The sequence below is a fragment of the Synchiropus splendidus genome, chromosome 12 (assembly GCF_027744825.2).
Source record: "Synchiropus splendidus isolate RoL2022-P1 chromosome 12, RoL_Sspl_1.0, whole genome shotgun sequence".
Taxonomy (NCBI): Eukaryota; Metazoa; Chordata; class Actinopteri; order Syngnathiformes; family Callionymidae; genus Synchiropus; species Synchiropus splendidus.
This window is the reverse complement of record NC_071345.1, coordinates 17,930,380-17,958,023: the sequence shown is the minus strand read 5'-3', so window position 1 is coordinate 17,958,023 and position 27,644 is coordinate 17,930,380. Positions and strand designations below refer to the sequence as shown.

General features: G+C 41.5%; 1 protein-coding gene across 9 annotated transcripts in view; it reads right to left on the bottom strand.

The window, feature by feature from the left end:
• Window positions 1-27,598, bottom strand: part of rims2a (regulating synaptic membrane exocytosis 2a) — a 129,774-nt gene extending 102,176 nt beyond the window's left edge. For 8 of the 9 annotated variants that reach the window (XM_053880344.1, XM_053880342.1, XM_053880347.1 and 5 more), the window contains exons 1-4: window positions 27,381-27,598; window positions 26,811-26,996; window positions 6,311-6,343; window positions 5,492-5,584 (exon numbers count right to left, since the gene is read on the bottom strand). In XM_053880344.1, the coding sequence (XP_053736319.1) occupies window positions 5,492-5,584; window positions 6,311-6,343; window positions 26,811-26,980 (296 nt within the window). In that variant the 5' untranslated portion in view covers window positions 26,981-26,996; window positions 27,381-27,598. Of the gene's footprint in view, window positions 1-3,434; window positions 3,468-5,491; window positions 5,585-6,310; window positions 6,344-26,810; window positions 26,997-27,380 lie in introns of all 9 variants that reach the window. The other variant, XM_053880345.1, reaches the window with a different exon arrangement.
• Window positions 27,599-27,644: the final 46 nt, after the last annotated feature.

The following is a 27,644-nucleotide window of genomic DNA, read 5'->3' as shown; positions in this document are numbered from 1 at the left end:
AGCAATTCTTCCATCACTATAACCAACAACAATATATATATATTTTTCTTTTTATAAAGTGAATATTATTTCTTATATGTCAAAAAAATTATGAATGATAAATGTCTTTGTGAAAAATCCGCTCGCATTTGAAAGCTTAAAGTGTATTTTTTTCTTACATTTTTCTTGTAAAACAAAAAATCATTTCAGGATGTAGAAAAACAGTATATCTGAAATATTATTATTCTATGACAGCCTTCGACATACAAGTCATTTTTAATTGTTAATTCTCAATGAAACTGTATAGTGAAACCAGAAAATGTACTTCTGATAGAAAATTTAAAATTTTAAAAACTTGCCCACCAAAAGAATGAACTTGCAATCGGCTGTGATTTGATTCCATTCAAACAATAGCGTTCCATTTAAGGACACATAAAGCTTTCTCAAAATCTCACGCTAAGTCGTGAGCGGCATCAATGCCGTGCTCCTGCTGCTAAGAATGCCTCCCAGAAGGGTGAGGGGTGTATCAAATTTGCCTTGCAAAGCATCACTTCATTCCACTTTCTCAGGTTCCCCTTGCGTTTAATGAATCATTTGCACCTGCGTTTCTATATCGGGACACTTGTAAGAAGAGAGAGGGCAACACCTTTGTGAGAAATAAATAATTATGTGAGCAGTCACGCACGCTTGGCCTGCTTGGATCAGAAGTGCGCCTCCTGCTGTCTTATAACACAGAGATACTAAACTGCTGTGGAATCTTGAGAGGCTACCGAAAAAAAAAAAAAGGTTTATGGACTCTTCACATGCATTTTGTATGACACATGTCAATTGAGCGTCTCCTTGGAAACTAAACACTGGGCTGACTTCATAATATGGCGATTAGAATTGGTTTCGCCCCACATATCCCCTGCAACATTCATTAGCACTTGTGAATTATTGAGCAGCGCTATCCTTTTACCACATACAGCACTGCGTTTGAGATAAACGCACTTCCTTTTACCCACAACCAGCTCTTTAGTGCCCAAATGTTCCACTCAGTGGCCACCGGTGGAGCGTCTGTGTGTTTGGCTGTCTTTGTGCCAGTCAAGATCAGACACTGTGTTTGTGGCGTGTCCCTTGTTGCACCCGCACAAGGATTAAAGGGCTAATTGTGACACAATCTTTGTTCTCAGCAAGCTGAGATTAGAGTGAGATTTTTCTCCAAGGTATTTTTTGACAGAGATGCTGATAACAGAGATGAAGAGATACTGAAAGATAAGTTACTGTCAGCGTGTTGAAAGGAAATAAGAGGACATGTTTTAATCTTAATACTCCCCCAGGAGCCCCGAATGTTTACAGGCTTCCCATGTAAAAGAGTGCTCTTTTTCTTGAATACAAAAAAAATAATCAACAACAGACCAATATAAATGAAGGTGAGACATCATGTCCCGATTTTGCAGTGAACACCCTTATAAACATGGTTCACCCTAAAAGAATGACAAGCAATTCTGTTCCTACAACAACATTTCAATTATGCTTTTTTTCTTTTTCTTAAGCGAATATTATTTATCATATGTAAGAAATATGTGAATGATAATTGTCTTTCTGAAAAATCTGCTCACATTTCCAAGCTTTTAGTGTATTTTTTTCTTACATTTTTCTTGTAAAAAAAGCATTTCAGTACTTAAATATTTAACTATTATCTGCAATATTATTATTCCATGACAGCCTTCGACATACAAGTCATTTTAAATGGTTAATTCTCAATTAAACTGTAAAGTGAAACCGAGGAGTTTACCAGAAAATATATTTCTGATGGACAATTTTTAATTTTTGGTCATTATTTGTAAGGTATTAAATATATGGTTATGGAGAGGGTAGATATACATATAAATATGTGAAACATTGATAAAGATAAAAAAAATAACAAATGTATGTTGGTAATGATGGTAAGACATAAAAATACATTCTTATTATTCTTATTCTTATTCTTATTATTTTTTATAATTATTATTATTATTGATGTCCTTACGGTTGACTGTTGTATGCGTCTTGATTTAATCTGGATGCAGCATAGTAGATCTGCAGTTATGAAAAACTAAATGAGATAAATTACACACAGATATATTCATAGTTTTTCAGCTGCAGTAAAGGATAGCGTGTCCATACGAGGTCATAAAAGCAGCAGCTGGGACTTTAGCGAGCCAGACAGACCCGGTCAAAACCAGGTGACACACCTGACTAGTAATCATACGCTACTCATTGTATGATCACTTGCTGGCGTATCAGCCCTCCTCAACCTTGGGGCTCCGCTACAGCGGCTACACCTCGCCACGGTAACATGAGACGCTCACTTGGACGTATGACAGACTCCACATATCAATAGCCTGTTTGGCCTATAACTGGACACTCACTGATGGCTTTCAGTTTCTGCCTGGCATCAATACTCTTTCAAGTTTATCATTATTTATCCATATGGCAGGTAGAGTTATTGATTTTACCCCCCTCAGGGATCAAATGAATATTGGTCAAAATACAGCAAATCATAGGAACGCAGCTTCTCAGCTTTCAGTTGGAATTACGTGAGAAGCATAACTGATGTGTTTCGATAAATGAATTAGGCAGGTCTCTAGCCTTTCACGCAACATGCAGGACTGAAAAGGTAAATAAGCTGTGAGTTGAGGCTGCACTTTCTGTCAAGGAATGTCCGTTTCCAGCTTGTTTACATCATTATATGTGACCCATCTTTAATTTCATAAGGAGCAATGGAAAAAAAAGACACAAAGATTTCATATAAACTATACTACTATTCTTCAAAGTAAAGCATTTCACTCTGTGAGGTCCTATTCGTTCCCTCTTGAGGTTAGGGTCGGAGGTGGGGTTTAGAGCGCCAACACGTGAACTAGAACTGACTCACAATATTGTCAGTAGCTTAATATTATTCACACTGGAGAGATTTAAAACAATAGTCCCTGGAGTGCGATTCCAAGACCCTGCTCTGAAGGTCCTAAAACAAAGCTATGCCTAGTTCCCTCTGACAAACAAGGTCCTAAGAATGAAGGTCTATATATTGGATATTAACTTGTGATTCATGCATTTTGTCACCAAACTAAATGCACCAACAGACCTCACATGGATAAAGGTCTCCCTGGAAGGTGCCACCATCTAAACAGGCTTGGAGTCAGTCAAAGACCCCTTTCTGAAAAGTGCAGAGAAGAAAAGCTTCTCTCTTAGCACTGCTAGACACCACAGCTATGAATGATCTCACTGAGTAATTTACATTGGTAGAGATATTGTTTGATCACTCTTTCTTTTGAACAATATACAAACAAGTATCTATCAAGAAGTATCTCTGAACAGCAGCATTTGCTCATGTCACGTGATGTTATCACTTGTTGATTTGTGTTTGGTAGAAAACAACAGTGATTTACTAAACACTGCTCAAAATTGAGAGGATGAAGCAAAAGAGCTCTTACCTGACATGAGCTCTGGTTAGCTGCTTAGCATGACTTACAAAAAGGGAACATGTGAAACATAAATGCCCACAATGAGTTGCAATCCAGCCCTGACTCTAACATGGGGCTGGGTGATTCAGCGATCTTGTTCTAGTTCTTGATCTGCAGGTTACTTGGATACACTGCTCCCCCTTGACCACCAGCAGTCACAGGAATGAATCTGACTGATGACGGCCAAGACGTGCCAGTCTGAAATATAGCCGGAGCATTCTGCTATGCTTCTGCTATGCTGGATTGTGTGACAACAAAAATGAGTACATTTATTCAAATATTCCATTTGGCTGGTCATTTGTTGGGGGTTTTGGCAACTTTTGCGGACTAAGTTTGAGGCAACTGTTGTGATGCCCAAAAGTGACTCCTGGCAAAAAGTCATGTCAGTCTCAACACATGTCAATACAATGTTATTTTTACAGGACACACAGTGGTCCGGTGACTATGTAAATGAGCTAGACTACAAGACAAGTGACCCAAGACCCAAAAATCAGGAGACACGACATTAAATAACTTTTTCTCATGTTAAAGGCAGCACATTTTGTCTCGTATTATTTTTGTTTTTCATTTCTCAGGCATAGGAGTTGTGAACATTTGCGCTGAGCTCTTCAAATGTTTGAAACCTAAACAGCACTTTAAAAAGTGCTCCACATATAAAATGTATTAAAACAACATGGAAGTTGTGCATCCTTCATGTGAATGCTGTGGATTAAATCACTAAGAATAACGCACATTTAGTTTCATTTACTTTGAATTCACAAAAGTCACTACTTAGAATCGATTGGTGTTTAAGTGGAAAGCAAAACAATGAGGAATGTCGAAAAACAACGATAACTTGCCAGAGCTATGACGACCGTCACCACTTTTAGACAGAACTCACTTTTGGGCAAAACACCCGGCTTCAAACCAGTTCCGACTTGATCACTCTGGTGAGAGGAGGGCGTTCTAACACTATTATATTATATTCTCTTTGTTGTTGAAGATTATACTGTTATGCTACATATTGAGTGCAGATTGTACATATGTTCTTGCTTTGTTTGTTTAATGACAGACTGTTTCCATAGTTGTAGTTTCTATAGTTTTCATTCCAGATGCTTCAAAAACTGGCCTTTGGTAAACAATCAAGATCAGACCATATGAACAAAAAAAAAAAAGGTGATCTTTTTGTTTGCCATATCACCCAGCCCTACTCGATCGTCAGATTTCACCACGTCCTTAACTTTGAATTTGACAGCTTAAAATCAAGATAATTGGCTGATAAATCAGGCTGAGCAGCTCTTCTCGCCTCAACTTTTCAAATCTGGGACATCACTGCTTGTCTGACCTTTGATGCTGTCTTCCTCATCTGCCCTTTTCCCTCTTTTAAACTGGCCTTTCCTACTTGCCGGGTATTAATGATCCTTCTCAGATTATTGACTTGAATTATCCTGCGTAGTCTCACGACACGCTTGCGCACCGACTTGTTCGTCTGTCCTTTCAAACTTTGCTGCGCCAGTCGACTGTCCCTGACTGTCTATGTATTGTGTCGTCTTGTCTTTCCTACAGCTTCCTGTCTGTCTCTCTTCCATGATTCTGTTCCTGCCTTGTTGTTGGTCTTTCTTTCTGTCTCTGCCTTTCTTTCTTTCTCTGTCTCCCTGTCTGTCTGTGCCTCCCTTGTCACCCGCTATGTTTCTTTTTCACTCCTTCCATCCATGCATGATTGTCTTTCAGTTGAACTCCCTCTGTCACCTAGGTGTTTGTCTTTCTTTCTTTCTTTCTGCTCATCTCCTGTTTCCTTCTATCAATGCCCTTCCTTTTCCACCATTGCTGATCACCTTTGTTCAGCTGTATACTTCAACAGTTTTCTTGTAGATTCTGCAATGTTTTTTGTAATGAGAGACAGCGAGTAGTGAGACACAAACAGATGAACAGTAGCATCCTTTGATTTCTCTCTGTCTGCGTCCCGGTACTGTTTGGTTCAGATCCAATAAAATGACTCACACATGAGCCAGGATCACGTTTGATGATCACAGTGATCTATTACTTACGCGTCAGGCTCTGGCTCCTTGTCATTTTGGGACTTTTGCTGGGGCTGAAGAACGTTATTTACCAGCTCAGTGATCCCACTAAAGGGAAACCACCTGTTCAAATAAGCAACATCTCAGTCAGTCATCATGGGACAAAACAACGTGTCTTGAGAGGGACTTGAAGAATCAGGTCAGACTTCTACGACTTGAACTACAGCGGAGACATTCACTACCACCAGAGCAGAGAGGAAAGAAGGCCGGGATACGGGCAACAGCGGCGGTTAGTGGAACACGTCGGGTATACCAAAAAGAGAGGAGAGACAGAGAGAGAGAAAAACTAGGAGGAAGAAAGCAGGGGAAGCTGTGCAGCCAATGGAAATGAGTGCTGCATCAGATGCTCAGCTGAGGGTGAAAGGAGAGTCTTTATTCAGCTCACATGTGCAAAAGGGGTCAAGTTATTGGACTGGATTGCAGTACGGGTAGATTTAGGCAAAATGCATATACGAGAGTAAAGTTCACACGTGGCTGCACAAGCCAATCAGAGTGCAGATGACACACTGGATGAATGAGCAGCCAATCGTTGCACAGGAAAAGATTCAGGGCCTAGCGAGACAGGAAGTCAACGGTGTCACAAGAGGCGACGGCTTGACTGCGACATTGCGGAAAGGCTGTCAATTCACACGTTCAAGTGATAATAAATGTGGTGGCGCTGCGTCCAGTGACACCAGTGACTTCTCCGCTAATTTCCTAAGAGGTGAAAGCCACACGAAGCAACACAGCACCCACGGACAGGAAGAAGTGTCAAAGCCTAGAGCACTCTGGGTAATGCAGTTTACTTACTGTGCTGACTGAGTCTTTGGTTCTTCTTTGACCCTATAACATAAAAAATAATAATGTGTGCACGGCTCAGTGCATTCAGAACACAAAATAGATGAGGAAATCATGAAACCAGCACAAATTAAAATAGAAAATGTTCAACTGAGCAGAAGTATTAATGTTTTCAACGCAGACGATGAGCTATAGATGGAATATGGAACATGTAATAAGGGAAATTAATATGAGGCGTAATTCTGGTCGAACCATAGAAACAGCTGAACCTTTTGTCAGCAGTCAAGAGCAACCAAGGTTTTGATCTGGCATTCTGTTTTATACTCTGCATTTTGAAAACTTGTCGTTCCAAAACTAAACAGAATGAATATGTTCTCAGAAATCTACCATCATACAGCATCTAGTCCACTGCACTGGCATATACGTACAGTAGCACCTAATGACCACTGGTGATGCGTTGGTGAAGTTTCACGAAACCGTGTCCCAATTTTAGAGCTCACTAGGCTCACTAGAATTTGAGGTTTCATTGAAATAGTGGTTAAATGCCGAACAATAGATAGCAGACAGTGACATCTAGTGGTCTCTGAAAATTAGGACACTGTTTCATGAAAGCTCATCAACCCATCTCTACATTGATCATTGCCGAAATGTGTTGTGGAATAACAGTGCGAGTGAACCATGTATTGTGCATAGACTGAACAGCACTTACAAACAACATGTCGAAAAAATAGCTCTGAAACTATCTGGCTTAATAAAGTCATTGTTGGTCATGTACAGAGCCAGAAACAGAGGAAGACGATCAAAGAAGAACAGGCAAGTTCTGCCAACCACATGATGGAACTACATCTGGTGAACATGTTTGGATTATAAAACTTCAAGAGATATATGACTTAGAAAGACCAGTCAGAAGAGCAACTGAACACGCATGTCACTACTATGTCACTACACTACACTATGTCAAATAAACGCTACATCTAAAACACAGCATTATAGCTTTGTATGAATTGCATGTGATCTGCATTATAAACCGTATTAGTGAAAGAAATGTAAACAATGCGACCAACAATAATTAATCTGAGACTATCTGAGAAAAGGTAAGAGCCAGGTGCTGATGTAGTAAGAGCTGTTAGGATGCACATTGAGTAGGAAATAATCTAATAGTACTGTGCTATTTATTTACAAATAACCTACTCAGCATAGCAAGCAATATTTTCAGAATTCGATATCTATGGAGCGGTCGAACGTTGCTTTGTATTTTCCAACTTTGAGCCATACAAAGCCGGACTGCTCTCACGACACCGAGTCAAACCAACAAAAGCATAGAAGACAGAGTCCTGTGTACCCGTCATTCTGGCTGCTCTGTTTTCCGACGAGCCAGTCCATATTTATCCTCTGGCTGAGTTCTCCCGATGACCTGCAGCGACGCTCTTTATTGATGCCATCAGCCGCGTCTCTGTGGTCGCATTACCAGCCTCATATTTATCTGATCCAGCCTGCTGCCTGCCTGGACCCAAGCCTGCCTGCGAGAGTGTGCGAGAGCTGCCGTCTCCATGAGGGTTCGGTGCTACAGTGCCTCAGTGTAGTGAGCGCACGCGTCTATTATTTGACACGGGCCAGTAAAATGAGTGTAAAATGTCACCAGTGACGTCGTCTGTTCCTTGGCTGCAGAGGAAGGCTGCAGCCACATGCTCTCTGTTTCCAGCTAATAAAAATAAAATATATTATTAGAGTCAAAATATTTATATGATTGCGTTTCTTTAAACACGTTTAGCCCAAATAACTTTTATATTTTTCATTTAATTTTACTTTTTACATCAAATATTGCATAGAGGACAATGAATCAATACAGCAATCACAACAGTTTCATTCAGATTTATTGATATATTCATTTCTAAACGCTCCTCTCAGCTGTCACAGGCGTTCAAAAGAAACAACGCAAGACTGAGATGACACTGCCCTCTAGTGGCGTATAGCGCAGCACACATTCCATCAGAGGATTACAGCTGAATGCAAATTGCATTTAAATTTGTTAATGACCTTAACTGTTCAAATCAAAGTGATCTAAGTATTCAGGCAATCTGTTTTGTTTCATATTGAATATTTCCATTTTTCTTTATTATGTATTGTCTACATTGGGTGAAGGAGACCCTCACACAGACATTGATATCTATAAAATAAGTTGAAGCGCAGCAGACTAAGGACTGTAGTCAGACATGAAAATGGAAAAGCGCCATCGTCTGATACAAATCACAGAACACTTCTCAGTACAAAGTCATCTTCCAAATAAGGCCTGTTTGTCACCAATTCCGCACAGATATCATGAAACATTCATTATCTCCCTGCTGCAGTTGAGCTGCGTGACTGTTCTACTGTGACTCTTGCAGAACATTCCACAGACTCATAATTGGATCATAAACTGTAATCCGGCTCAGTGGGTAAACATTAACTACATATATCATAAGCAACACTCCAGGAGTCAGTGCATTGTATTTAAATGAGGAGGCAACACCTTCTTCATTTGCAGTGGAACAAAAATGAGAATGAAGGAACCAGGGTTGAAGAGGCTGAATTAAAATATATGTATCTGCAGAAGCATACTACAGAGCATAACTACAATCAGCCATAACTTGCTAACTTGCTGGTAGTTGTAGTACCATTACCTGAGCTAGAAGAGAGACCACCTGAAAAGATGGCTTGAATAACACCTGATGAGAAGGAGCAGAGAAGAAGAGGGAACTTCAACCAACCATATGCTAGAAGCACACTGTACTACAACCACTGCAAAAGTGGGAGTGGAAATGTGGAACTCATTGACAAAGGACATGAAATACCTGCACAACATGATGGTTTTATAGGAAATCTATCCAACACATAACCTTTTAGTTTACTCCAGAGAAGAGTGTAAAAATATAGGAGTAACTTAGTGACAGTAACACAAACACAACATAAAGCACTTGACACACACACAAGCACTCGCAAAGGTTATACACAGAGCCAATGTTCAAGACAGTGGGAATAAGGGGCAGAAATTATTAGCAATGTGCTTCACTCTGCTCCTTTTCATTCTCGGTGGAATGTAAAAAGAAATGTATTCTACACTATGTGTAATGTATCAGAAGCAATGTTATATGATGCAAATGCATGTAAGGTGCAAATGTTAAACGACATTCAAATGTATAAGAGGACAATCAAATCAATAATCTTTCATTGAGAATTACTTATTTTGTGCTGCTGTAGACTGGCGCATAGTTTGTAGGAAGTGATGTCATATCGTATGTGCATGCATTTTGGCAATGGAGGTGTGGCAAAGTGCGGCTATGCAACAGATCTACCTACAAAAGCTCACATATTTATTTGCAAAAAGTCACACTGACGGGTGACAGGGTCAATACGAACAAGTTGCACTTTCCACTTTAGCCTTCATTACATCTGCTGGAAAAAAGTACTACTGTAGTCTGATGGCAAGACCTCTTTGATGATGTGAAGGTTTTTGTTGTTGTTCACTTTTGAACACATTCTGCTATTTGCTGACTTTGATACCAACAATGTTGAGAACTGACACACATAAACTGTAGAATTATTTCTTGAAAACAATGAACAAAAAAATATATATATATTATTTTGTGTCTGCATGATGCAACCACAATTTTTGAAACCATGGAGTCAAATTAAAAAAGTGCCTGAAAACCTTCTCCAGCACTGTCATAGACAGTCACATGTCCGTCCACAGCAGTGTCTATAATGCAGTTGATACAGGACCCAAGGGTGGCATATATAATCACCCAATAAACAGCTCTGCAACATAAGGAAACTCAACATGACTGAGTCAGCAGGAAGCCTGCAGAGTCTTCAGTGCGTAACCGAAGCGCCTCATTGTGTCTGCACTGTAAATCACCAAGAATAGGAGCAGTGCTAAAAATAGCAGCTCATTTAAAGCTGCACAATTAGCTTTTTTTCAGGCAACCTGTTCATAGAACTGCTCTGATAAATGCCAGGGAAAGTGCTAGTTAACACTTTTCCACCCACTGTGGGGAGGATTAGGAGGACTGATAACTTCCTCTGGCACATGGCGCTGGCATGGGAAGATAGTGAGGGTGAGCGTGGCGCTGTTGAGGGCAGGAGCTGCTGTGTGTAGAGAAGTTGGCCCACTAGCACAGCTGGGCCTTAGAACGCTCAGATAGGATTAGATCTGCAGCGCATCAGACCGACACACACATGCGCACGCGCACAATCAGACCTTCTGACCAGCAACTAATGTTCAGAATGTCAAACAAGCGCTGGCAACAGCTCGTTGTCAGAGCAGGAAACGGCTCATCTGCCAAACAGACGTCCAAATCCATCTGCTTCCATAGATTACCTGCCAGAAGCACCTGGTGGCGCCCAGCTCTATCATAGATGTGCAGCTTTGCAGGCCATCAGGTGATCGCTGTTGCATCGGAGTCGACGTGATGAGAATTAACTATATTGTTATTAACATAAACACATTTACTTCTTGTCATCATAACTCAACTGTTGTACCTATTAAAGACGGCACCACCAGCTATATGACTACAATGACAGTAGCAACTGAAAGTACCAGACTAGGAAAGAGCCCCACAAATCAAAAGCAAAAACAAAACACAAATGGCCGCAGACTCCTCCCAAGCAGCTCAGCCATCAGTGTAATTGTCCTACATCTCAAGCTCATCCTTGACAGGCAGTTGGTCTCCACTGTGCCACTGCAATGTACAACAACACGGAAACATTACATGGAAGACATTTAATAGACTGGATAATGTTTCTCCTTCAAAAGACCCAGATCCACCAAACACCACTAAAATTGAATCATCTGTTCCTGGCCTCATCATCAACATTTCCTCAAAATCTCATTGTAATCCGTTGAAAATTAGTCAAGCTACTTTGCTGGCAAACACACAGGCAAAGGTCAGCGGACACACAGCCTCCTCAGTGGAGGCAATAGTGAGGCATTGTCAATGGCTAATTCATCGTCCTTTTTATGTATTAATGTATTGTGTATTACCATTCATACGTCAAAAAGTTTTTCAAAGTGAAAAGTGTATGCTGTCTATCAGCATCTGCAGCCAGTATTTCAAAATAAGAGCATAATAAATATGTAATATACTAAATAAATGAAGCGAGGCAGCTAAGCGTGCGACTCACATCTCCATGGAGGATTCTATAGGCCTGACTCACATCCTGTCGACTTTGGCTGGTCCACTGATTCGTAAGTGAGGAAGCAGATTTGGTTCTTTAAAAAACATGCAAATGTGGTTGTACTCACAAAGGTGAGGTAGCACTCATTAAATATGAACAGGAAGTGGCTATTTTTCCATCATTGAAGATAACAAACGGGTTCCAAAAGCCAGGCTCACTCCTGAGCCCTCCTGCTTTATTCAGCAGGACAGATAGATTTGATTTCAGCTGCCGTCAGCATTTCTGTGACAGCCCGACACCGTCACACGCCAACGTCACACCTCCTTCCATTCACTGCACAGAACCTGTGGGATTTACGCCACTGAATCAATCTCAGCAACCATGAGGGGCTACTGCCCCGTGTCCTCTTGTGACACCTCTGTCCCCATGTCAGCATCGCACATCTTGTCCGGCCCAGTCCAGTCTGACCATCCCTGCTCAATTGCAGTCCTCTGGTAACTTTAAAGGTTTAGCAATAACACCAAGCCAATTGAATGTCTTTGCTCTTACACCAACTTTAACAATGAGAGATAAGGATCAGGCCGATGGTTTCATGAACTTTGTACTTTTACACCCAATTCTTTCCTTGGAATCATGAACAGATGAGGCACATTTGTCACAGCAGGTGGACAGTAGTGAAACTGCAGTCAGCTGTCTTGTTATTGACCAGCAATAATAACGCGGCGGCTTCCTCCAACAATGGACAGGTAATAGATCCGCTCTCTATTGTAGACCGGGCCGCTCCTGCCTGTCGAATTTTATAGCTGCGGCTCGTCACTGTTAGCCGTGCTCAAGTACATGCGGCGCAGCAATTTGATATCAGCAGGTCACACCCACCACTTTGCTTAAATGTTGATGTATGGTGTTACTGTGCATGGTTTCTGTTACCTCATCAAGCTATTATATTCTATCCAGATAGATGATATTTGAAAATGCACCGCGGTTTCATTTGGCACACACCAGATGAGAGCTGAATCAATTTTGTCGGTAAACATAATAAAATCCTCTTCCTGGGAGCTTCACCAGGCAGAAGTGACTCCATCACATGCTGAACTCACATTCACACACATACAATCTTAACCTACGTTTGTGTGTTAGCACTGTTGACCAAGGTTCCTACTCAAGACGGTAGCACCACCTATTTGGTAAAACAATTTAACTTTAATTATTGTAAACAAAAGGATGGGAGTTATTGTGAGTAGTATTAGTTGTAGTGGGGGTAATAGTAGCAATAATAGATTCAAAACATCAGTATCTGACTGACAGACACACAACACACAACATAACATGAAGGATTTGACATAGACCAGTGTTTTCCAACTGTTTTTAAGCCATGGCACACAAAGTCCAAAGTAGGAAATATGTCACATCAGGTGTGAAAACAACTGATTTGACCATTTGACCGGCTTCTTTGCAGTGAGTGTGTTCGGGAAGAGGAGCACTGCACAGTGCTGCTTACGGTGCATCAACATTGGCCTATGGTGTATAGAAAGAATGTGGCTAAATCCATGAAATCTCCTCACGTCTAGACACTTTAGACAATTGTTCATGATTTAATGTCATCATATCGGCCACCTCTATCTATGGACGAATGAGGTGAAACTGGATCATTTACCACGGCACAATTCCCTGACACAAGCATTGCACACAGTTTCTTGACAAACAATGTTTGGGAAAAAAAAATAAAGAACTAAAATTGATGATGGTGGTGGTGGTGATTATTATTATTATTATTATTAAAAGAATAACAAAAATTCCATACTGAGTCAGAAAATAATCTGATCACTCTAGCTCCACATATTTATAAATTACTTACTGTACATTTGTTTTGCTTTTTTTTTCTTTGTTTGTATACACACTTTTAATGTGTGTGTTACTTCATTTTAAAAGTAATTCCATTAAAAAAAAAACCTGGAACTAAAATGGAACTATAATTTGCAATTTTCTTTTGTATATAGATTTTTTTCTTTTCATTTAACATATGTCTCTTAATGATGGATAACTCTTAATATGGTCTGATATTTTGTGGATATTTTTAACTTAGTTTATACCTCACTAAAATGTGGATTTATCTGCTGTTTGGAAGTCTAACTGCGGCAAAATGCTCCAATAGTTAAGGCACAATGATCAGGAGCTCTCCAAAGAGCTACGCCTTGCATTCTAACCTCACCCTATTTGTTATGAGGAAATGGACTGTGGCATGATTTTGCAATGGTTCGAATAGCAAACTATTGTTTAATTAAATTAAAAATAGATTTACATATATTGCCAATAATTCTAGGAAAATAGTTGGCTGTACTCAAATCTAAGGTGAAAGATATATTGTTAGCGTATCAAATATCCAAATATCAAGATATGATATTCTGTCCATAACATTCAGCCCCATTCAGATCGTGCTGTGTTGCTCGTAATGCAATTCAAAATGTCTTTTAAAATAAAGACTGGGAAAGAAACTGTCATATCACTTGCTCAATCATTTAAAAGTCTCCCTGGAAAAAAGACTGACATTTTCCGATGAGACTGCTTAAACAAGGCTGAATTATTCATAAACTTTTGCTTTAGTTTTACTGCTTTACACAACTGTCTTGTGAGGGAAGGTCTGCTTGACTGTGAAATCCAAAAACAGAAGGATTCCCCCGGAGTAGACCACACCGATTTAAAGTTACCCAATCATCCGAGCAGACGCCGAAAAACCACCCAGCCTTTACTCTTAAGAATCAGCCACCCACGCACACACACACATACTCCACGTGTTCGTGGCTGCCAGGCTTGTGGAACCTCGCCGCCTGCCCTCAGCTTCAACTGTAGCTGACCGTATTCATGAATCATAAAGGCTGGTGTTCCATGATTCTGTACAGTGATCAGCAGCTCCTCTCTAACTCTCCTTTCTCTTTCCAACCAGGCCATGTCAGAGGGGTCGCCGTGGCTACGGCGTGGGACGGCTGATATTAAAGGATTAGCAAGAGATCCTCCATCAGACTTCGGGCGAGGGCCTCGATCCTGGGATCACAGCATCAGCTCTCTTTCCTAATCAGAGTCAGATGAGGAGGATGTAAAAAAAAAAACAGCCTCTTCCCTGTTACTGTCATGGCAGACGATGTGTCATGCATAAACTCACTCAAACATGGATCGCTGGAATCATGCATCTAAAGCTCTGACAAAGCAGCAGCGAGCCCAGGGCTGTGTGAATGGGGGGTCCACCCTCCTTCTCTCTGCCGTACAGTATGTTCTATTGTAGGCTGCATGCCTGTGTGTGGCGTTTAAAGACAGAGCTTATATAAGGGCAGCGGGTGCATCGGTGACGTCATGATAATGGCTGCTCTTTATCCTCCTCTATTTATGTCAGTCGGCTGACTCTGTAATCTACCTACTACGGCACATGCAGCGACTACACGCAGCTATGAAGGACTCTCACCACGAGGTCCAGGGGCCGCGTAAGGCCGAGTGACTACCCCGGGCCCATCAACAGGAGATAAACAGGTGTATGGATCCAGTTCCAATCACAATAAATATCTCTTATCCTTATCAAACTGAATGTGTTTTTCCCACGCTGCTTCAAAATGCTGACTTTTGGTCACCCTTCAGCTCTCACTTGCTTATCTACTAGACGCCGTATGGTGGTCAAACCTAACCCGCAGCCCACATCCCTGACTTGATCAACTTTCCTCCGTCCTTGTCAGGGGAGTTTTCTTAAAGCGTGAAGCAAAAGAGAGCTCCACCAGTCAGTTACAGTGTCCAAAATCCAAAGTGACTTTACATCATTCTTACATCACTCCCTGACTTCCACTGTAAACTGCTGATATCTTGAACTGGACAGAATTCCTTTAAAATCCCAGAGGTGTTTTTTTTGTATTTTTTTCCCTAAACTCCATTTTAAAACTGTGAGCCACAAAAATGATTGCTCCTACAATCTGAAATGAACTGAACTAAAAATACTTCATAAATTAAACAGGTAAATTTGAATCAGAGATTCAACACATTTCGGTGATAATCCCAACTTTTCTGTCATTTATACACATCCATACAATGATTCCAATGCAGAGGGGCTACTGGTGCCTGTGCCTGTGTGTTTGAAGAAACCGAGTGTGTCAGGGTGCATGCGCCGAACTGATTCAAAGCATTTGTTTGTGAAAAGCCGTATTGAGTGAATGGGCCGCACATGTCTGAGTCATCGGTATGCACCTGCTCTGACCAGCTGAGTCTTGAATGAAGCGCGCACACACTGAAATTAGGGAGTGTGCATGCGTAGAGCATGTCGAGTAAATACAGCAGCCTGCACACATTGCAGCGCTGATGAATAGTAGCACAGGTCATTATCGACTAGTATTGTTGGATATGGCGTAGAATGCAAGCACAGCCAGAGAGGCAGACTCAGAAGAAAAAGAAAATCATGGATTCATTTCACGAAATCTGTTTCACTGTGCTGTGCAAATTTAAAATATTGAAATACATACGGTCGTTCATGAGAACTTAACATGCTTTGTATTCTCATGAGTGAAACTGAAATGCAAAATGACCTTCATTGCTATTAAAACTCATATCATATCAAATCATATCAGCGGTGATCATTTTGTTATTGTTAATGGGCTACTATAAAAAGTAAAAAAAAACAACTTTGTTTTACTTGCCAGTAAAACAACTGCCAGTCTAAACTCTATTTTCACAAATTTTCCAATGCAAAAGGCATCAAAGCAACCAATGAACATGTGCAATTGTTCAGTGAAATGACTCAAAAGATGTTTTATATCTACCTATATTTTTGATTCTTCAATATTCGCACACTTTTGGCGTTCTGGCGATGAGCTTCATGGGGTCATCCCCCAAAATGGTTTTCCAACAGGTGACGACATCATAAAGCTGATGATGAAGGCAAAGGGTTTGCAACATAGCTGATAGTAGCTACTATGAGTCATCTAATATATAAAACATATTTATAGTTATTTGAAGAAAAATATTTGCTGCATAATTCCATATATCCTGCTTCATATACAGTACTTGATGTCTCCAGCATATATCTACAACGTAGAAAGGAGCAAACACAAAAAAAAACACTGAAGGAGAAGGAGTGTCCAACCATTTGACTGGTAATGTATGTCCAAAAACAGCAGGGTTTCCGCCACAAATAAACTAGCATGGCGCACCACCACGGCTAAAACAAGAGCCGCCACGCCATCAGAATATTGATCTCTTTCTAAAGATGAAATCTCACATATCACACGTAACCAAATGGAAGTGAAAACATTGAAACAAATAGCACATAATGCATCACGGAGGTGGACATGAACAAGAGGATTTTTGGCATGTTGTTCATGGACAAATCCCAAAAGAAACCTCATAGTGACTGAGGCAGTCAAGTCGAACATTGCAGCCGGACACATGAAGAGACGGACTGCGTGAGGACGGCTGCTGATTAATTAGTTTTTATGACTATTTTTATGACTAAAAACAAGCATTCTCACGGTCACCTATTGAGCATGTCAAAACTTTCCTCTCTGCTTCATTGTTTCTCTATCACTTATTTTTTGGAAGGCCACAGTTTCAAAACATTCTGGTGAAAACCCCTCTACAATCATTCCCCTTTACAAATATGTGAATTCACATCAGTAACTCTTAACTATGACAAAGTGTGAATGCCAGCTCGCTTGCTCTTGTCCTGATAAAGGGCAAACTAGGTGAAGATATTTTTTTCAGCTTAGGCTACTGAGATCTGACAAGTTCAAATAGCATAAAGTCATTCTGATCAATCTTTCTGAGTGAAACAGTACCAGCTGGGACTCAGTGTTGGCTCAGAGTTACCGACAGGCGCTTGGAAGTCTCATTGATCCAAGTGACCAGGACGCTTCGAGCATGGAGTGCGAGTCCCCTGAGCATAACACGCTCATATAACGTGCCAAGAACCATGCCATGTCAGGAACTACCACTACTCAGGCCTGAAAATGGAGGGCTGTGCTCCACTACATAGTATTCAAAAGTTGTAGATGTATGGTTATGAAGTTCAGCTACAAGACAAGCGAAGAATCACTGATCTTATTTATTTTAGTTCGTCCTCAACACAAAACAATTGCAGCAATATTCTACAGTGGCACATATTGAGGATGGATGAAGGAAGGGCCTTAATGATTCCGAAACACTATTTCCATGAGTAGATCAAGAACCACATGTATATTTCTGCGAATGTTGTCCAGCTCCACTGGTGCTGCTGAGGCTACTCATGATGGTCAAGAGGTTACATAACAGAAAACTGTCCCCTACTGTGCCAGTTTCTGAGTCTTGTCAGTGGTATCTGACTACACTGATATGCAGCTCAAGACAACCACAACCAGCACCACTAGCAGCACTGGACAGCTCTGTCAATGGTGGGTCTGACGCTTGCCACAGTCGGTGTTTCAGTCTCAGGACCAGTTAATAGGATTGATAATAATCGCTGCATTTAAAAATATAAACTTCAGTATAGTGCTAAGAATGTGCATATGACACATTGATATTGTTTAAATTATCCAGTGCCATGTTCGCGTAAGCCTGGTATATCTGTTAGGCTCCATACATCATCCTATATAAATGGAATCCTTACACCATTTATTTACAACACAGTGAACTGTTCGCTCGTGTTGCTATAAATAGATCACATCCCTGTAGTTGACACAACCTTCCTCCTCCTGAAAAAAACATTTTTCTCCTGTCATGTTTCACCAAGGGCATATGAAATTGCACTGCCGGAGGCTGGAAAATCCCTTGAAACTTCGCCTGAGGGATAAGAGCCTGGAGAAGATAAAAAAAAAAAAAAAAACCTGTGCTGACGAATGCAGATGTTATTTAGAACAAAGCCTGGGAGACAATAGAAGCCGCCGCTGTGCCACGTAGGAGATGGCAGGCTGATTGCTCTGTCAACGAGGACTGAGGCTGTCATATCAGCAACCGGACCTGATAGCATCTCCGACGTCAGTGTTCCGACTCTCATTCACTTTGGTCCTCTGATGTTCTCTCCTTTCCTGTGCTCTTTTCCCCCCAAGTTCCACCTTAACCCGGCCCAAACTTTTTGTGTCCCTTCTTCAACTTTAACATCAGTTGTCAACTCTGGTTCCTAATGTGTTCAGAGATGGATGTGTGGACAGTAGCTCAATTGCTTAATGTCAGTAGAACTTTCTAGAACAAATTTTGATGTGCGTCAAGTTGCCAAGAAAGGCCAACAGGCAGGGGTCACCTGAGTTCAAGTGCCACATGCACACATGCAAAGCCTGGCAAAGTTTTGTCATGATCCTGCTTTTATTGTATCCCTTGAGTTATGTTTGTATGTCTGTTTGTGTGGCACACGGCTGGAGCCAATTTTTCCCTGATCACCCAAGAACAAAAACACTTGGACTCCAGCACCGTGTGCCAGATCGTTTCTTCCAGTTCCTTGGACTCTCCCATGGTTTCCCTATGAACTTCTAGTTTCTGTGACGTTCCTGTGGTAACTCCTCGTTCTCTTGGTTCTCCTTGTTTCGGTCTCTTGTTCTGTGTGCTAGCTAGCTTATTTTCCTCGTTCTGTTGGCTCTCCTTGTTCGGTCTCTCGTTCTGTGAGCTAGCTAACTTTGGATTATTCTGTGTTAAACCCTGGTGCCTGAGTTAAGTGTTTAGTTTCTCCCAGTTTCCATGCGTTTCCTGTTCTCTTTTGTAGTTTATTCTCGGTTCGTTGTACTTTCAGCTTTTGCTTAGTTTCTCCCGGTTCTGTGACGCTTTCTGTTGTGTTTTTGTTGGTTGTTTAATTATTAAATATTATTTCTAACTCGCTCCTGCCTCACTGTAACCTTCACCACTTGCACTTGGGTCCAGTTCCACGTCCTCAACACGTGGCATTCGCTACTCGTTCCCTTGACCCGTGACAAGTTTTTCATTTTGTTATTTTCCTACTATCTATCAGGGAAATATCTATATCAGTGGTAGCAACTTGTCCATTGCATTCTGACCTGTAGCATCACCCTTCTTGACCGTTGAAAAAAAAGATTCCTAACTCGCTTAGTGGGGCCACAACACTGTAGAAGCCATTGCTTTTTCACTTTTGAAAAGTCAACAGATATGTCAGCGTTTTTGGTCGAGTGAAAGTAAGGCGATGGGATGAGATTTTTTTGGTGTATTCCAGTTGGGTAGATCCCAGTTACCCCAAAGCGGTCACCTCCAACACCCTTCCACCAATCCAAGATGGCTTCCCCGAACGTACACAGGGAGTCAAACCTTTGATTCTGTTTAGTTTCCTCTTCATCCTGTGGGTTTTCTAGTTGCCAAGGGAGGGCGTATTTATCAAGAAGTTGCTTATATCTGGACTGGGAATGTGTGAGAATAGCTTTACATGATCTTCTTTTCCGACTAAGATAACTGGAACACGCTGAACTCGACTGTGACGGCATTCCTAGCTACAATTTCCCACGAACTGGATCATAGCGCGAAAGTACGGCAGATACAGGCAGAATTTTCCCCATCTTTATCTGGTGACACTTTTCACCGTTTTTGGAACTGAACATAGCAACAGAGATGACCATAGATAGATAGATAGATGGCCTCGTTCAACGTAGCATGCACATACAATGCATGTACTAAATGAGTATTTCATGAGGTGAAGTCTTAGCACTGCAAGACAGTACTGTACAATGCACTGTTAGTGCAGCTTTACAGCAAGAAGATCCCGAGTTAGAATCTTGAGGCAACCCTGGGCTTCGTGAACCTGGTCGCATTCTGTGTAACAGCTGAATGTTCTCCCTGCGTTTGCATGGGTTTCCTGCAGGCACTCCAGTTTCCTCCCCACCGTACAAAAACACGGAGGATAATCGAAGGACTGAGTGGCACGTTCACTCGCTCCAGCCACTAACAGCGAGTACGCGGTAGCAAATGAGCGTAGTGTAACATAATAGAGCCCATATCTGTTTCAATTTAAAGAACCAACACAGTAAGCACATGAACAGACCATATATTTAAAAAAAATGGCCTTGTGCTTAGAAAGCCAACATGTTGCAGCATCTGACTTGGGAGAAGCAAAACACCTTGTTATTTTAATTAGCATGATGATGTATTCGTTTGGCGTGTGCTCTGCTTTATGAAGACTGAATCCTCTCTCCCACTAGTTCTCTCTCCCCCTTGGGGAAAGTGATGGGGGATGGGAGTCTATGGACCACTCATGACAGAATCTGCTCTTTGCATGGGAAGGAGAGCGAGCATGGGTGAGTGCGCCAGGCAGTGCATGTGTGTTTGTGTGTCTACTGTATAATACTCAGCGGGGAGGCTTTTGAGCATGACCCTTGCTTCACTGCACAACCATACAGTACATCTAGGAGTAAATGCCGAACTAGATTTTATACTGCCATTTAATGAAGGAAAACGTCAATAATAAAAAGAATATGGATGCACCTTTGGAAGTCAGATTTATACACAGTTCAAAAGATTACAAAATTATGACATAGTTGGATGAACCCTTTATTATGTCGGAGTGAGCCTCACACTCTTTACCTCTAGCACGTTAGCTACATTACATTCTAGCATTACATCAAGGTCTATGAATGAATTATAAACTGAAATATATAACCATTAAAACCCTGTAGAAGCTAGTTGTATTGGACCTGCGGGTGAGCTGAATCTTTGTGATCAGGGTTTACATACAGCGCTTTACACTGTTATTTAAAAAGCCATAGCTGTGTAAGAAGTAAGATGTCAAGAGCCAGAAATAGCTTGGCTAACAAAGGCTGTAGAAGCTGATGCTATACATTAGCAATGCTGAATTTATAGTTCAATAACTCCCTATATTTTTTTTTCTTAAATAACCCTTCTTATTTCTGGTCCTCTGCTGATTTGTAACACACAACACAACATAAAGAACCTCACGCAGACACACGCAACCTACATACAGCAACACGCATCCCCACTGTTCAGAAATATAGGGATAAGTCACTCTGCACCTTTCAACCTCTAATATGCAAATATAAATATTGACTGTAACAATAAATATTTGTTATGTAACATATTAGATGAGATTAAAATAAACTTTCACTCATTTTAACTACTTTCTATCGTGTCTTAGATCTTATTTACTATTGTTAACTCTGGAAAAATGGAAATACTAAGAAAAGAAAATGTGTGATTAAAAGAGTTTGCTTGAGCTGTGCTTGAGATTTGAGATGGAGGGATAAAGAAAGAAAAGATAACTAAGCCAGAAATATGACTTCTCCCTGTACTTCTGAAATACTTGCAAGTATTAAAGAGAAATTTAGTGATTCATTAAATGCTCAGTCCACATTTAAAGGCTTTTGTGAGGATGCAGAACCTGCTCTTTCACCTGCCATAAAGAAAAATGTGAAAAATCAGGAAGTAAACACGTGTTTTCAGCATGCACAACATATTAGACACTCACATACATCTTTTTACCAGGCTACTTATTCAATCATGTGTGGGGAAACACTCCCAGGCCTTAGTCCCCGCAAAAAAACATACTTCAATTGGACTTGTTTTGCTAGTGTCAAAAGCCAATTTAATTGTTGTTTCCGACGTGCTTATTTGTGAGAAGAGCGTCACTTGTGCAGCCTCTTGGGACGCGTGGCGTCTCTCCAGCTCTGACCCCAGCTGGTACACCCGGCTCTCTGGCTCTATCAGATAAATGACCAGGACGGGAGGGGGGAGGTGTGGATGAGTGTGCACACGAGGTAGGCGGGCGGCTCGTCGAGAAAGGAACTGGAATGTGATCAATCAAAGCTAATTCTAGGTCAAAGACATTAATAGGAGATACACATACAAATCCTCACGCCTCCCTGATTCCCTAGAATATGACTAAACATGTGGAGTATGGAGGAGACTATGCTGGGGGTTCAGGGGGGACTGAGATCTTTCACCTGCCGTCGCTCTAATGGACATGATATCACACTGGAATAACCAGGAAGTGACTGTGGCGATGGCCCATGTGACAGATGCAACAGGAAAACAACTAAACAACATACGGTTGCACTGAAGAAGCAAACTTTGCAGTTTCTTTTTTTTTAAATCTTAAATTAGATTAAGCAGGTTAAGCTCCAGGCTAATGGACATGGCAGTTTTCTGCTTGAAGATGCATTTGTCAGAGAGACATTTCAACCACATTCCAAAATCAGTGATGTAGTGAAGTAAGTAGGCAAGGATGTGAGAAAGTGACACCATCCTACAGTTGAGAGAGGTGAAGGGGAGAAACTTAAGCTTCATACATTGAAATATCAGTGACCTCACAAGGATTTTTTTTTTAAAAAGCAAGCTTGACAAAACGTGAAGATAATGTTCACAAGTTAGTTCATGAGGATCAAACTTTAACTTTTAAACCCTTTTTGTGTGATAATATTTAAACAAATTAAATTGAAGACTGTAAAGCAAGCTTTGCTCTATAAGTATGCTTCATTGGACAAATGTATGCCTAGTTATGAACTCATATCACACGAACAACAGCTGTATTATTGTGTCACAAAATCATCAAAACCAAAATTCAAGATTCAAACGTGACACAAATATAAACCAAATTAATCATTTGAGCTTCAAGGAATTTCGCTATCATATGCATATCGAGATATGAACATTCCAGACGTCAAAAATCAACAATCCAACCATTTGTCCTGCATGTAAAGCTGTGGCAGCGGCAAACATCACTCTTGTGTACGTCCTTCAACGCACAGCTAAGCCCAGGCACTTGTTTGACTGCTGAAGCCACTGAAGTCACTGTTTTGTATTGGAATTTTTCTCCCTCACACTCGCCAAAAAATGTTACTTCGGATTGTATCAATAGGTAGAAATAGATTCAGCCATACTCATAATAATAATAAACACTATACTGCATGATAAATGTTCCCTTGAAAATTGTCAAAATACTAAACTGTAAGCAAAATTATGAGTATTGTTTGGCTCAAGATTTTTTTCCCCATATTTAAATAAAGTTACAAAAGAACAAATTTAAATACAAGAAATAACCGTTGACCAGGTTTATTTAAATTCTACAACAGTGAACCCCAGTTAATCAACATAATGAAAACTAAAAAGTGATTTTCTTTCAGGCAATATGACAGGCAGCTATGGCATTTGTTCCTCTAGGATCAAATCCTGAATCAGCTGGAGACTGACAGTGACGTATGATATCAACTTACATACTTATAATCTGCGCTGGACACGGGAAAGTGCAACGCCATGAGTGAAGGGCTGAGGATGTGGTGCTAATGGTAGCCACCATGCAAAGCTGACCTGGAGCAGAGCAGGGCACAAAGAGAAAGAAGAAGTGGAGCCCCAGGCTTCCGTTGGGGGTCACCCACATCACAGTCATGAGCGAGAGTTTTGCTCTGGTACACAATGGCTGGGCTGTATGGGGGTGGGAGGGTTCACTCAGTATCATGACAGTAAGTTTGAGTTGCATTTTGTTCATGTGGAACTTAAGACAGCCATGTAAGTCAGTATGGAAGCGCCTCAAGAGAGCTGGTGAACCCAGCAGAGGGGGCTTCTCTCCCTCTCCTCCATCCTCTGAGGCTTCCCTCTGTTAAATTACACACTCCCGTGTTTAAACTGCCACCTAAAATGCCATCCAAGCGGTAGAGGGATTGTGGAGCGGCAGTGACCATGGCAGGATGTATGGTGTGGGAGTGTGTGTGTGTTTCCCACACTGCTGTGAATGTGACACACCATTCAAGTTAATCCGCTGCGGTTGCCTCTACACTGGGATGATGCTTGTATGATTCATAGGTAAAGAAAGTAGGGATTTACAGACTTGGTGACTCACCATGACTCCTATTATTCATATAGATAAAGCACAGCACAAACTCACACACTCACAAGCACAAAGCCTCACTCTAGTGATGAAGATTAATAAATCATCGTGGAAGTGTCAACCACCACCATCTGTCTGCTTTGTATATTAGAATATATTTAGAGTGAATTTTAAATTTCAAAATGCTTCCAGGATAAAGAAAGACCAGTGTTTTGTGAACACTTTGAGCTGATTTCCCGACGATCATTGTGTGTGTGACCATTTTTGAAAAAAAATGATAAATAACTTATTTACTACTTTGAAGACATCTTGGGAATTAGAATAAATACTATTAGAGTCAAAAATGTATGGACGGACCGGACCAAAAGTGAGGTCTGGAGTATATGTAGCCACCATGAAGTGAAACTATGAAACTGATCATCTGGAAATATTTACATTTTTTAATTTAAAATATAACTTCTGAATTTTTCTGAAAGTTACGCCTTCATTTTCTTGACCATGTGAATTATATTACATTAGTTAAACAAGTAATGGCTTTTCTGATCAATTGGCCTTTTCAGGAAAAAGCATTGCCCCTAAAATATACGCTTCAAAAATAATAATAGTGTTATTTAGAATCATATTAAGATGTTTTGAATGAAACCCCTGCAGAGGTATAGACTCTTCTATTAAACAAATTCATGAGGAGGAGTACATGAGGCAATGGTGCACCATATTTAAAAAACCTTTCACAGCACAGAGTTCATTGTTATGAAGCCTTTTACTTGAAACTGCCACCAGCAACATCGCGATTAGACTGCGCTGCTTAGACAAATTACTCAGACTGACACAGAAAGCAGGTATTTGCTAAAGCAGTATAAACATAACTATTTATTTACCGTGTAAACAACCAGCAGCTATGTTTGAAGGTGAATACACTGCCCTTTGATTTCTACATGGATTTCCAACCTAAGGTGAGTTTGAATTCATTTGAATGGTGGAAACACTTCACTTCATGATGCCAGTTACAGAAAGTGCTTTAAAGTATTTCATGAGTTAAATCTGGTCCCACATACGCACCAAATACAGTAGAATCAAAAACATCCGACTGCTTTTGGATCCTTTAATATTATTCATATTTTGTACGATGATCAATCGAGGTGAGGCGGCGCTAACACACAATGCACGGATGAGAATATGTAACAAATATAATAGTCGCACAAGCCAGCGGGCGGGAAATCGACAGTGAAGCCCTATGACCTCCCGATGCAAGCTAGCACTGAGGTGACACGGTCAGTCAGCGAGGTTTCACCCTTGTAAAGAACAGTCTCTTATGCTCATGCTCCGTCATGACAAGGCTTTGACATCACCATGGGACAACGAGTGACTAAATCTGACAATCCACTTTACCTCAGAGAAACATGAAAAACAGTCAGCGACGGGGGGAGGACATGCGAGATATTAGGGGGGAGATAGAGGAAACAGCCAGGATGATTCACACAGCATGCACCGCTCCAGCTCCAGTCGTCTCAGAGTACATGAGTCATGTTTGTCATGCAGCCGCATCCAAGGTGGGATTGCACAACTTTTCTTTCCATTTGAATGTTGCCCCGGTGCAAATATTTACCTGATGTCGGAAAACAACAGGCTCTAATGCCTCTTAAAAGGCTCTCTGTGATCACAGGCTTCACCTTTTAACCACTCAGAAGCCATGAAACAGCCACGGTGCTGGTCGGGAGCCAAGGCTAATGATAGCGCCCTCAAGTTCTCTCTTTTACGGATTTTTAAAACGGCACAGTGGATTTTAGCAAGTCAGCACATAGTGGGAGCGTTGCAACTTTTCTTCTGAAGGAGTGTAAAATCAGACAAAAAAACACCTTGAAATTTCCACACCAGTCTTTTTCAAACGAGGATCAATGCCACCAGGTTGTGTAACTCTGACAGCAAGACGCAGTGTTGCATTCACCGTCACTACAACCGTAGGACACATGTGTTTCAACGCGATCGAGTCGCTGCTTCTTGGCCACCTGTGTCGCTTATTTCACAGTAAACATGGCGGAATCACCACCTTAAAAGTAAAAGCCTTCAGTGGACAGCTCCGTGGTGCTGAACCGCTCTGAGCGACATCTGTACACAAATGCGTGTGTGTCACAGAAAGCGAGAGTCTGACAGCACGCTCCCTCTAACGCACACGCCGTACGTGCACCGCGACCACAAAGGACACCTTAAATGATCTCACTCGTGTCATATTGTGTAATGTCGCTGACGCTCGTGGGGAAAGGTGAAGCAATTTTGGCGTGTATTTTTACGTGAAAATGGCGCCCGTTGCTGCTAACCCAACCCTCCATAGTACACATATACAACACAGCAGGGGAAGAGGGCAGCGAACGCACCACTATAGAAGCCACACTCGAGCCATTAACTTGACGTATTTGCCTCAAAACAAGGGAATAAAAAAGGACACGTCGTTCCTTCGGCGTGTCAGGCGGGTGTTGGAGCCGAGTCTTGGGTGTCAGGGGGGGAAACATGAGCCTTCAGTCCGGTCACAAATGTAGGAAGTCACACACAAGCTACTCCTCCGTCTGACAGCCAAACAGCGCGGTGACTTACTTCAACATGGACTGTTCCTTCGCTTCCTCCTTCTTCTGTCGGTCCATGACGCCGAGGATGATCTTCCTCTCCTCCTCGGTGAGGTGGCTGAGGTCCGGCATCTCCGGCATGGCGCCGGCCGCGGAGGCAGCAGGGCCAGGGCCGCCCCGGGGCCCTTGTGGAGCGGACATCTTTTACTCACAGTGGCTGGAATTATAGAAACATAAAGCACATCGTCAACCAGCAGCATGTGTGTGTGTGTGTGCCTGTGTTTTCTGCTCCACTCAAAGCAAATTCAGCAGCTGGTGCTGAAAACACTGCATCCACAAACATCAAAATACTCCCGGTAAACCGACACTAAATGTCTATGAAACAAAGCTAGGGAGGTGAGAGATGAGTATCCTGACTCTGCCGCGGGTTGACATGTAAACATGAATATTTCTGCAATGGGAAAACACTCGGGATTAGACATGGATGCCCGCAGCAGCTGCAACCTTCAGGTAGTATTCCCGGCACCATCCATCCCGCCACGCAGCCATCCAGCGGTTGGGAAGGAAAAAAACATCAACATGAAGAAGAACCAAGTCTTGCCTTTTATTTCGCAGTCATGTTCAATCCTGTCTATCCCATCGCTGCCATCCTGACACAGAAAGGTACGACGGACATGTCGGAATAAACAAAAAAGAAGCAGGTCCGTCCGTGTTTGGGTCCTTATCCCTCCTCCGGCTGTCCGTGCAGCTCGCCTTCCGCCAGGTTTGTAATTCTTGCCGATTTCTTAAATGCACTAAAAATGGATGCAACGGTAGAGTGAGGGGAGGGGGGTGGATTGAGCGAGGAGGGGGGGAAAAGCCCAGA